This window comes from Pocillopora verrucosa, chromosome 6 (assembly GCF_036669915.1).
Source record: "Pocillopora verrucosa isolate sample1 chromosome 6, ASM3666991v2, whole genome shotgun sequence".
NCBI lineage: Eukaryota > Metazoa > Cnidaria > Anthozoa > Scleractinia > Pocilloporidae > Pocillopora > Pocillopora verrucosa.
This window is the reverse complement of record NC_089317.1, coordinates 18,214,553-18,226,537: the sequence shown is the minus strand read 5'-3', so window position 1 is coordinate 18,226,537 and position 11,985 is coordinate 18,214,553. Positions and strand designations below refer to the sequence as shown.

General features: G+C 41.0%; 1 protein-coding gene across 1 annotated transcript; it reads left to right on the top strand.

Annotated features, from left to right (window-relative positions):
- Window positions 1–1,338: 1,338 nt before the first annotated feature.
- Window positions 1,339–11,985, top strand: LOC136281496 (transmembrane protease serine 9-like). Its single transcript, XM_066167880.1, has 8 exons — window positions 1,339–1,476; window positions 1,989–2,039; window positions 3,851–4,143; window positions 4,629–4,770; window positions 5,322–6,113; window positions 7,175–7,945; window positions 8,737–9,495; window positions 10,354–11,985. The coding sequence occupies exons 1-8, from the start codon at window positions 1,440–1,442 to the stop codon at window positions 11,103–11,105; spliced, it is 3,597 nt and encodes a 1,198-aa protein (XP_066023977.1). The 5' UTR covers window positions 1,339–1,439; the 3' UTR covers window positions 11,106–11,985.

The following is an 11,985-nucleotide window of genomic DNA, read 5'->3' as shown; positions in this document are numbered from 1 at the left end:
TACTGTGAATAGCCATCCACAACAGAAATGCATTGCCCTGTTTTTTACGTTTCATCTCCCTCAGAAAGCTCGTCAGAGCCACTCTCTGTGCTCTCAGACATGCTCTCGTCACTCTTTGGCGGAAGAGTTTGTAATCCTTTAAGCCGTTCCGTGCTTCTCTCAGTTTCTCATCAAGTACCATTGCTTTTGCTTGTGCCTCTAGCATGTCCTTTTTAGCGGTAGCCTGTTCATGACGTTTAGTCTTTTTTGTCAAACTTACAATGAGTTAACAGCCGAACGCGCAAACCGATTGCGCCACGGAGACTTCGCCACATGACGAGGGATTTCTTTTTGTTTATAATAATTTTCTTCCGCAATGCTCTATACCCTTCTGTGCGCAGGCTAAATTACGCAAGGAATCTAACAAATCTTGAAGTACAACGGTAAAATAACAACAAAGATCAACGTGTGCATTGCTGATCTTGAGAAATTGAGGTTACACATCCTCTTACAATTTTGTAACTCCTCTTCCTCTCTAGAATTCTTAATCGTCTTGTTTGCCGCGAGTTGATTACCGTACTGAACTTCTACTTATTTTTTGCTATAACAGACAGATAAAACATAACTGACCTTTCAATTCTCTCCTTTAACCCTTTAACTCTCAAGATCTCATTAAAAATTCTCCTTACTGTCTGCCATATATTTCTCGCAATGTTAGTTTTGAGAATTTGATAGTGGATCGACTTATAATCCCCAAATTGATATCTTTCTCCATTCTTATCACTTGTTTGCTTGATTAACCTTAAATTAAAACAACATGAAGGGAGACTGTTTACCTTTTGAATGGTAAGCATCACACACCACCGCAAAAATTTGACACATACTTGACAAGTTGAAAGAATTATGAACCTGACGCCCATACTCGCGGTAATTAAACAAATTCTTTAAGAGCTTAGAATGGACTCGCTAAAACACTTCGATACTGTTCCAGTTACTAGACGAAAATCGAACTATCCAAAAACTGAAAAGAAACAAGAAGTGCTTTCTTTAGGCGCAAAATTAAATTGCTTTTCCGTCTTCTTGCAATGCAATTACAATTAGGAACACCGCGTAAATTTTGAAATTTCAACAATGTTCTTAATTCATAAAATCAACTGAAAACGGAAGACTAATACAACGACATTAGCATAATCTTCATTATCTTGACAAATTCTTGGTCGAGTTCAAGTACCTGGAGTTCAATTTCAATTTCAATTGTAACCTAGGTCACCACGTTTTAATATGAATAAACAAATTCTCGATCATCATCGTTCCTGTTCATTGGTTTAAATTTTATTCCACTTTCATTTGAATTTTGATCTTGGCAAAGTTGACACACTGAAGTCAGTGGCCATATGTTTACATATTTACACTTAAAGCTGTGAAAGATCACAAGATTTGAGCGCAAATTGGGATAAGTGATGTGGATTGTTACTCTCCTGTGCTTGTTTTTAAGCGGTGAGTATTCTTGAATAGCTTCTTTCAAGTTCGCGATGGGTGTTCTAGTTCTAACCGATTGATTTTTGATTCAGTGTTAACTTAGTGTGGCATTAATGCCTAAAACTTTCATGTATATGTAAGCTTAATGAGGCAACTGGATTAAAAAAGAACTTAAGACGTTTCTGGGGGTCGTATATCCCATATCAATTAGGACTCAAACATCAGAGCTGCCTGGATCTTCTGCCTTCATTTCGAACCATCAAATAACCCTCAGCAATGATTAGCCTACGAGTATATGTCTCCTGTTTTCATTTACTCGATCAGGGAATATCTTTAGCCTCTTTGTGTAAAGGCGTTTCTTAATTTCACGGGAAGATCTGCAAATAATGAAAGTCGACATCACGAGCCGTCAGCAATTGAATCGGACGAAGATACGCCATGCGAAATTTGCGTTAACAAAATTAAATGCAACAATTAACGCGAGATCCCTTCGTCAGTTTATGTATGAATTCTCTCATATGCTTTATTAGATGCCGCAACATTTGGAGAGGCCAACATTTTGTTCCCAGAAGAAACGTTGGGTAAGATTTCTTACGTTGAATGTTTTCCTTCAATCTTCGCCTTTTTGCTCTTTAATGCGGCTTCCATAACCGTCACTTGTTGTGAAACAAAAGGTCGACAGTCGACAATTAAAGCTGAAATCAGGGTTATCAACGTTAATTTGACAAATGCTAATAGGAAAGAACTTTGGAATCTTTTTGGGACAAAAAAGCTGCAATGCTTTCGTTACCTCGCAGAAGTTTAATTTGGACTTTAATATTCTCCATCAGTATAAGTTACAAACCAGATTAATATCACTGTTTGCTGTTTGAGATCTAGACTCGACACCAAAATAGATCACTACATGCATACGTTTATTGGTTGATTAACTTCTGCTTTTCGAAACTTGTCCTACGAAATATCTCCTTTTGCAGACAGTACAGAGCAAAGTGCTGTGGTGGTTAACTTCAGCTGGTTGTTGAGTAATAATACTTTTGAGGTTTCATATTCACCTTGTCTCTTACCATCGACGGATAAAGATAATGTGTGAAAATAGAAATTTTAAAGAAACTTGTTGCTAAGGATTTTTCACCGTGACATCACAATATCCATCGAAGGCAGTACAGAAGAGAGGGAACCAAAGGCTCATAATATTTAAAAAAACTATTTATTCACCTGGATCGTTTCTTCATATTTACTGTATTTGGAATCGTTGCTACGCTTACTTGATTTTCTTATTACGGGGTTTGTTTGCATTATTCGAATGATGTTACACATGAATTGTCAACTTTTCTTTCACATAAAACTAATTTACATGGTAATGCAAAGCCGGTGGAGGGATGCGGCCACTTGACCTGATTTATACCTCGATGTTGACATCTGTAAACTCTTACAATAAGATCTTTATGTTTTAGGCCACACAAGCTTTCGTATACGAACAAGCGGTGTTATACCACGCCAATGTCTCAGCTAGCAATTTACAATAGTTTCTTCTAAAGACTTCTCATGCAATTATGAATCACCAACTGCTGCGAAGTGCACCTCCTTTCAATATTCACAAAACAAACAAACACAGCTTTAAGAACACCTAATTTTAGATGTAATGTCCGTTTGCGCTGATGAGGAAACGAGATTAGGTTTCGAATTGTAATATCTGTTGATTTTGACAAATGTGTAGTGATAATGGTTTAAAGGAAATGAACACGTTATAGAGAAGATACAATAATAAGGAAGGTAAAAATGCACATGAATGTCGATGAAAGGGAGATTTTAGAAGCTGCTTCGAGAGTGTGACAAGAACAAGGGATTCGCTGAGGGTTCCGGTGAGATTAACAGTCAGTCGTAAAACGGCTTGAGCATTAAGCCGTTAGGCGTAAAAAACTCCAAATTTTAACCGTTAGTCGTGAAGAAAATTACCCGTAAAAATGTTTCCTCACTACAGTGTGTCATTTTGTGTCATTTTTTAGTTAACCGTAGGGGTTAAATGGCCAAAATTTTATCTGTTAGCCGTAATAGTCATCACCTCGTTGGGATCCTCTTCGTGTGGATTAAAGCTTCAGACATTCGGATTTAGACTATCAAAAGCTCTGGGGTTGATTTCCTCTTGGGGTGCTCTCAGATTTCAGTTTGTTACACGGTCATCATAACAGGACAATTAACGTCTTTCTTTGTTTCCTGAGAGTTCAAAATTTATCTTCTCACATTCTATTTTCTTCCTTTTTGGCAGATAATATTCTTTCAGTTCTAGCGGGAAGCCATTAAGGGAAGGGAAGGGAAGGGAAGCCATTAGTTTTCGAGAATTTCCCTGTTTCTTGTTAGGGCGACTGAAACAACCTTTTGTTTTCCACCATAGGATCAACCTGTAACAGTTCACTTGGCATGCAAACTTTCTGGATTCAGGAAGCTGCCATAACCGCCTCATCAATTCGCGACAGTGTCCATGATCCCGCACAAGCACGTCTCCATGGTAACGGAGCGTGGATGCCGCTTATTCAAGACGCCAATCAATTTCTGCAGATTGATTTCGAAAACGAAGCTAACGTGTCAGCGGTCGCTATCCAGGGTCATCCTACAAATGACTTCTGGGTATCAAAGTATTCGTTATCATTTAGCAAGGATGGCAAACTCTGGGATGATATATCAGAGGTACTTCTTATGCGAAGTACTAAATACGGCTGTCTATCGGTGGTTCTCAATTTTTCGTTGTTTTTTTGTCTTTGTAGTTGTTTTTTTGGTCATTGGAAAGGGGCGATTTTGTTAGGGATTGGAATAGGGACTGATCGCCCTACCATGTCAATCTGCGTAGTTTCAGCAGAAATTGGACAAAAAATCGGGTTACATCTGTTCCCGGTTGTTCAAAGGTTGTAGAAGCCTTGTGGACAGTCCAGTGCGCTTCGTGAACATGATCACTTATCCGCCGGATGTCGATTTAACCGTTGGATAGTATTATCGGAGCTTTGAACAACTGGGTCTGGGCCCTGGTTTGATCTCTTGGAGTGACGTATACCAATTTTTCTTTTGGTATCCCTTTATAATCGAGAAAAGCAGAGTACCCCCAGCATTTGTCATGACACAAATAACATTAAATATACCGTAACTATTCACAAAAAAAATGTTCATATACTATTCAGGTCTTTGATGGCAGTGAAAGCAGACATGAGGTCAAAACCACCCAACTAGAAGAGCTTCAAATGGCGCGTTTTTTACGCATTAAGCCCACGGAATGGAATGATGCTATCGCTCTTCGAATAGAAATTTATGGCTGCATGCGAGGTGAGCAGTGATTTAATACAACTGAGTTGAAGAGAAGAATGTCTTTTTCAGAAGCAGACGTTAAAATTCGGCGATAACTTCTGCTTCTGCTTTGATTTAGACAAATTTTCCTTACAACAACAATACAATATCAGGATGACAAGTGATGAGAAGATAGAATCATATCAATTGGGGGATCATAAGTCAATATCAAATTCTCTGAACTTTCATCATAAGAAATGTATCACAGATAGTTAGGAGAATTGCTAATGAGATCTTGGGAGTGGAGGAGCTAATCACCGGATATGAGAGTTCCCAGCAGGTACTAAAATAACTTAGATGGTGGCAATAGTGCTCTAGCAAGGCAGTAGTCACCAGTACAGGTTCAAGGAAACATTAGGCATTAGAAATAAACCCGGCCAGATCAATCCTATGGGAAAATTTATTTGCATTTGTATATCAATGCTTCGTTGGAAATTTGACGGTACGTCGTCATCCAAAAACACGATTTTATCTATCTCTGCAAGTTTTCTCTCTGTTGTAACTCAGTGACAACTTCTTTCTTTGCATAGATTTTCCAAAATGTGGAAGTCGCCGACAAGACGAAATTCATCATTCTCGCCAAAAGCGAGTTGTCGGCGGCAACATCGCTAAGCCAAACTCGTGGCCGTGGCAAGTTGAAATACTGGAGAATGGGACTAAGCACTGGTGCGGGGGCTCCATCATTCACCCTCAGTGGATCATTACAGCCGCTCACTGTGTGGATGAAATTTACTCATCGGCACCAAAGGAAATACGTATTGGAGAGCACAACAGCAAGGTTCTCGAGGGCTACGAGGAGATTATCGAAGGAGACAGGTTCTACATACATCCGGGATTTAAACACGACCGCCCGACAATGGTCAGCGCTGGAGACTACGACTTCGCTCTTTACCGTCTGAAGAGACCAGTCACGTTCTACAGTCGAGTCGGTCCGGTGTGTCTGCCTGAAGAAGACTCGACTATCAGCGACGAGGTTGGCCGAATGTGCTTCTTGACAGGTTGGGGTCACACCCAAGAAAATGGAAATTTTTCCGATATTCTTCGAGAGAACGAAGTGCCGTTAGTTTCTTTTGAGGAATGCAACAAAGAGGACTCTTATAACGGTAACATTAAGGAGCGTTACATGTGCGCAGGATATCCTGAAGGTGGAAAAGACGCTTGTCAAGGAGATAGTGGAGGGCCCCTAGTATGTCAAGATGGGGCAGGAAAGTGGGTGCTGGCTGGTGTGGTGACTTGGGGTGTCGGATGTGCGAGACCGCAAAAATATGGGGTTTACGCTGATGTCCGCAGATTTCTTCCCTTTATTGAAAGCACTATATATGGTATGCACTAAATTAGATGGTAATAAAATACACTCTCGATTGTAAAAACGACGGCTAAAAGGCGTTATCAATGAACGATGAGACCCGGTGGCTTTACATACATACATATATACTTTATTTAATTCTCCCCAAGGGGCTTTTCAGAATTAATTTACAATGTGTATATATAATATGAAAGACTAATGATATAAAATAATAACTTACTTGTACTTGATATAGAAATAACTTAAAATTACTACTACTAAATTAACAATCATAACAACTAAGCTATATGTTGAGATACCAGTATCCTATTTCTTCCCTAACTCAGCCTTTGCTGCTTTATAAATGATCGTAGTGATCGAGCAGTTCTAGTGTTGTTGCTGAGATTATTCCACACTTTTGCTTCCCTATAAAAGAAACCACGCTGGGCAGCCGCTGTCCGGCATTTTGGCAAGTTTAGATCTTCACTGTTGCGGAGATTGTAAACGTGCGAAGTTGATCGCTTCCCTATTTTACAGCTTTTTTTACGGCTTTCTGGGTACACATGTCCATGACAACTACAATTAGCTGCTAAAAGCCACCCAGCTTTCCTGACAGAAAGGAATTGTCGTAAACAAACTTTTTCCTTAAATAATGGAAATAGTAAATTACTGATTATGTAACTGTGCAAAAAAAACCCATAAAGCCATTGGGTCTCATCGTTGATGGGTCATACCTTTTAGGTGTCAACGTGTCCGCAATCGAGTGTTTACATTAATAACAACACTTGGTGGACATCAGAAAAACTTAAAGAGTGTTTTTGTAAAACTGTGGGATGTGAGTTTAATAACTCTTCCGATCTTATCAACGAATATGAACAGTAATAGAACACGTACGTATCCAATCTTAGCCACTTCACTCGGAACACTATTTCATCCTATCTGTTTGTTTCAGTTTCCTCAACAAGACATCACCCGCTACTCGATAGCTTTTCATGTCCTTGACGGCCAAGTATTATGAATCGTCCTGGGAATAAATTGAAATACGGTCCTCTGACATGATACACATATTTATCCAAACTCTTGCAATTCTCGTTCCAGGTTACCCACAATGCGGTATTCGGCCATTTCCTTCCTTAATGTCTCGTATTGTTGGTGGACGCGAAGCTCGCCCCAACTCCTGGCCGTGGCAGGTCGATTTTCTGGTCAATGGTGCTTCTCACTACTGTGGAGGCTCTCTAATCGATCCTTTATGGGTTGTGACCTCAGCTCACTGTTTCTATGTGTACACTAAACCAGACCAATGGCAGGTCAGGGTTGGCGAACACAACGAAACTAAATTCGAAGGATACGAGGAAATGATTGATATTGAAAGCATAATAGTCCATCCCGGATTCATTATTGGCGATGCAAAACATCCTGGCGATTACGATATCGCGATCGTCAAACTCAAGCGACCGGCGGTTTTCCATAAGCTAGTACATGCCATTTGTCTTCCCGACATGGAAACTAGTTTACCAACTGGTAAATCCTGTTTTGCCACCGGATGGGGAAAGCAGGACGAGAATGCAGCTGAGTATTCAGATGTTCTTCGAGAAGTGGAGGTGAACCTCGTATCTAAAGAAGTCTGTAACAGCAACATCTCTTATGATGGGATCATACACGAGCGTTATTTTTGCGCAGGTGTTGAAGCTGGTGGTAAAGACTCGTGCAGGGGTGACAGTGGAGGGCCACTGGCTTGTCCAAAGGACGATGGAAGTTTTACTTTAACCGGGATCGTTTCATGGGGAGACGGTTGCGCTAGCGCTGATAAATATGGCGTGTATTTAGATGTACGCTATATGTCGCCATTCATTGAAAGCACTCTGCACGGTAAGTAAGTAAGTAAGTGAGTGAGTGAGTGAGTGAGTGAGTGAGTGAGTGAGTGAGTGAGTGAGTGGGTGAGTGAGTGGGTGAGTGGGTGAGTGGGTGAGTGGGTGAGTGGGTGAGTGGGTGAGTGAGTGAGTGAGTGGGTGAGTGGGTGGGTGGGTGGGTGAGTGGGTGAGTGGGTGAGTGGGTGAGTGGGTGAGTGGGTGAGTGGGTGAGTGGGTGAGTGGGTGAGTGAGTGAGTGAGTGGGTGGGTGGGTGGGTGGGTGAGTGAGTGAGTGAGTGGGTGGGTGGGTGGGTGGGTGGGTGAGTGAGTGGGTGGGTGGGTGGGTGAGTGAGTCAGTCAGTGAGTGAGTGAGTGAGTGAGTGAGTGAGTAAGTAAATAAGATCCTCTACTTCAACACGATGAGAATGAAGGCATTACATGCCTGAGGGGTCGTATGATATGGTACATGTGCATATAGTGCCAGTTACAACATTTAATGTAAAAAAATCTTGAAAAAAAACATTGGCTTTATGAATTATTTGAATTTGGTTGTTATAAGTTCCAGGGAATTATTTCAGGATACTTTCCTTGAAATTAAGATAGTGGTTTAATTTGTGACGATGAGAAAGATTAAAAAAAGCATGAAAAAAATCATGTTTAACGTTTTACACAAGGTTTGGTCAAAGACACATCTTATTTTAGAGCCTCGAACTTGGCATTTGATACCTCCATACACAAATGTAAAGGTTCCTTAAAAGGATTTTCATGTACGTTCTAATCTTCTCTGTCTGGTTACTCTACCATTTTCTAGGATATCCATCTTGTGGTGTTCGTCCAGTTCCTTCCCCTTCCTCCCGAATCGTAGGAGGCCTAGAAGCTCACCCCAACACCTGGCCATGGCAAGTCGCTCTTTTTGTTGATGGTACTTCTCACTATTGTGGCGGCTCGCTGATTGATCCTTCGTGGGTTGTGACCTCAGGCCATTGCTTTTATTATATTCCACAAGTAGACTGGTGGCATGTAAGGGTTGGGGAACATAACGCGACAAAATTCGAAGGCTACGAGGAAAAGATCGAAATTGAATACGTCACGATACATCCGGGACTGGACCCTTATTTCGAAGATTACGACATCGCCCTCGTCAAGCTCAAGCGACCAGCGGTGTTCCACAGCCGAGTACATTCAATATGTCTGCCTGATATGGACACTACCTTTCCAACAGGCAAATCCTGTTTTGCCACCGGATGGGGAAATCAAGAAGAAAATGCTACTGAGTATTCAGATGTTCTTCGAGAAGTGGAGGTGAACCTCGTATCTAAAGAAGTCTGTAACAGCAATATTTCTTACAATGGTACTATACACGAACGTTATCTTTGCGCTGGTTTTCAAGGCGGTGGTAAAGACACGTGTAGTGGTGATAGCGGAGGACCGCTGGCTTGTCAAAATGAGGATGGCCGTTTCGTACTGACGGGCGTTGTAAGCTGGGGTGAAGGCTGCGCCCGAGCTAATAAATATGGCGTGTATTTAGATGTGCGCTACATGCTGCCATTCATTGAGGGTACCCTATACGGTAAGTCGTGTAGAATAAGCCGACATAGTGCATTTTTGCCTCGCTCTGTGATTGGTCGATAAGAATACGTGTTACCCGATGGAAACAAATTACTGAGTAGCAAAACAGAAACAAATCGTAGCCTTATTTGGTTGTCTTTTTCGCCTTTCAGCTATTTTCCTTTGTTCTTGGTTTAGTGTTAATGACAATTAACTGATGGAAAAGCACCCTGAGTGAAAAGAAAAGAAGTATCTAAACGGCTTTGGTTGCCTTTTAGATCTGCTTCGTTAGGTTTGCTCTAAAGGTTAACCTAACGAGTAAAGGCGGCGAAATACGAGATACAAAAACCCTTAACTTGTCGCGCAACATTGTTTTGTTGCAAGTTTTTGTCGATGTTTCCCGTTTTTCACCATGCATGATCAACTTGTCACGCAACAAAAACATTTGTTGCAGGTTGAAGAAATTTGTTGCGAAATGTAGAGCGCGGGTCTACTTTGAGCAACAAATTTTGGGTTTGTTTCTCGTTTTTCATCAAACTCACAACTTGTCACGCAACAAATTTGCTCATGTTGCGTGATAAACTGAGGGTTTTTGTATCTCATATTTCGCCGCCTTAAGGTTTTTCTGTTACCCATCATTGCCTCAATTCTCACATACACTTGCTTAACTTTTCTTTATACAGGTGTGCCTTGTTTTCCAAAAATTTACATTTAAAATTTGAAAGAAAACTCGCGAAATTTTAAGAAGAGAATATTGACAGAAGAGCATAGCCAATTTAATAACCGCACTGAAGAGACTGTAAACTTCTTTATTTCAGACGGTTATTTTAATGATGGCGATTCTCCGATGAATTTCGATTATTTTATTCATTCTGTTTAGGTCATCCGAAATGTGGCACCCGCTTCCTATCCTCAGAAAGTTCTCCTGCTCTCAGCCATAATGAGGCTCGTCCCAACTCCTGGCCGTGGCAGGTTGAGCTGCTATTCAAAGATAGGCATGCGTGTAGCGGCTCTCTGATCAACCGGCACTGGATACTGACTTCGGCAACTTGTGTGAACACAAGCCATAGTACCGATAACTGGATGGTCCGGCTCGGTGAACATGACCGAACAGTCATCGAGGGATACGAAGAAAGTATTAAAGTCAAAGAAATTTACACAAGTGCAAAACATCATGTCACACTGCTGAAATTGAAGCGAAAAGCTGTCCTTCACAAGCGAGTTCTTCCTATCTGTCTTCCGGAAGACGATGCAAACGTTATTGTAAATTCTTCGTGTTATGTGACCAGTTGGCAGTTTGCCAACAAGGACGGGAATTTCACGGATGTGTTAAACAAAGCCCAAGTTGAAATAGCCCCATTTCAAGACTGTAATGCATCATACAGTGGAAAACTCTCCGAGTATGAAGTATGTGCAAACTTCACCCGAGGGAAAGCACAAGGTTGTAATGTCGAGAGGGGTACGCCTCTAGTTTGTCCAGGGATCGATGGACGATTTGTATTAACAGGCGTAGCTTCTGCCGAAGACGGATGTTCGAATGCGGGACAATATGGTGTCTTCCTCGATGTCAAAATGATGCTTCCGTTTATTAATGACGCTATTAGTATGATCCAGTATCCAGACAGTGTTTAAATAGTTCTGTGTAAGTTCGAACAGCTCGAACTTGCGTAACGAAAGTAATTCTTGCATCAAAGTGCACAAAGCAACCAGGTGGACAATCAGACATGGTTTGATGCTACTCTGGTTTAAAGATTTAACGAATGTAACTGAGGAGTTACGGTGTTTATCGGAGCACACATGCCTAACTAACCATGCAGTTGGGTGGGACAATTCTAAAATTTTCACCACTAATCGACGTTACCACCAGCGCCTTTGTTTGGAAGCCTGGCATATCAACTCCGCCCACGCTCCTTTAAATCGTGTAGTCTCCCTAATGACATTCATGGATAGACAGTAGAGCCTTACGACTCGTTTCGTTTCCATCGTTTCCTTAATGAATATTCATGGTTCGACGAATCGTACGAGTCGTGACACATAAGACGACTCTTACGGATCGTTCGACTCGTGAATACATTAGACGACTTGTATCAAGCCCTGGTATTGAACAACCCTCTAGTACATATAAGTCTTATGAATCTTAAAAAGGCCAGAAAACAAGTTATTCAAGTTTCGGTGTGAGAAGTACTGGTGAGTCACTCAAAGATGTTTCGGTGCGACCACTATTTGTTCAGTACTCGTTCAATTTCTTGTAAATTAACAAGCTGGAAACATTTCCTGTGCTAAAGATTTTGGATTTTAACACTTACCTAGCCTCATTTGTTACTTAGTATAGGCTCGGAGAAGGAATTCTAATATGTCTTAAACTAATAATTGTAAGTGAATCAATCTTTTTGGAGCAAAGCTGCGACAAATTAACACCCTTCAACAGTCTCAAAAAGTCCTGAAACCATTGAATTATTGCAGCTCATCTTAGATTACTTGAAACAATTTTTTGGACAATTGCACCTCGAAT

Coding starts and splice junctions, on each gene's coding strand:
- LOC136281496 (XM_066167880.1), top strand. CDS start 1,440: ATGTGGATTGTTACTCTCCTGTGCTTGTTTTTAAGCG. Junction 2,040..3,850: donor GTTCCCAGAAGAAACGTTGG/GTAAGATTTCTT, acceptor TTTCCACCATAG/GATCAACCTGTAACAGTTCA. Junction 4,771..5,321: donor AATTTATGGCTGCATGCGAG/GTGAGCAGTGAT, acceptor TTCTTTGCATAG/ATTTTCCAAAATGTGGAAGT.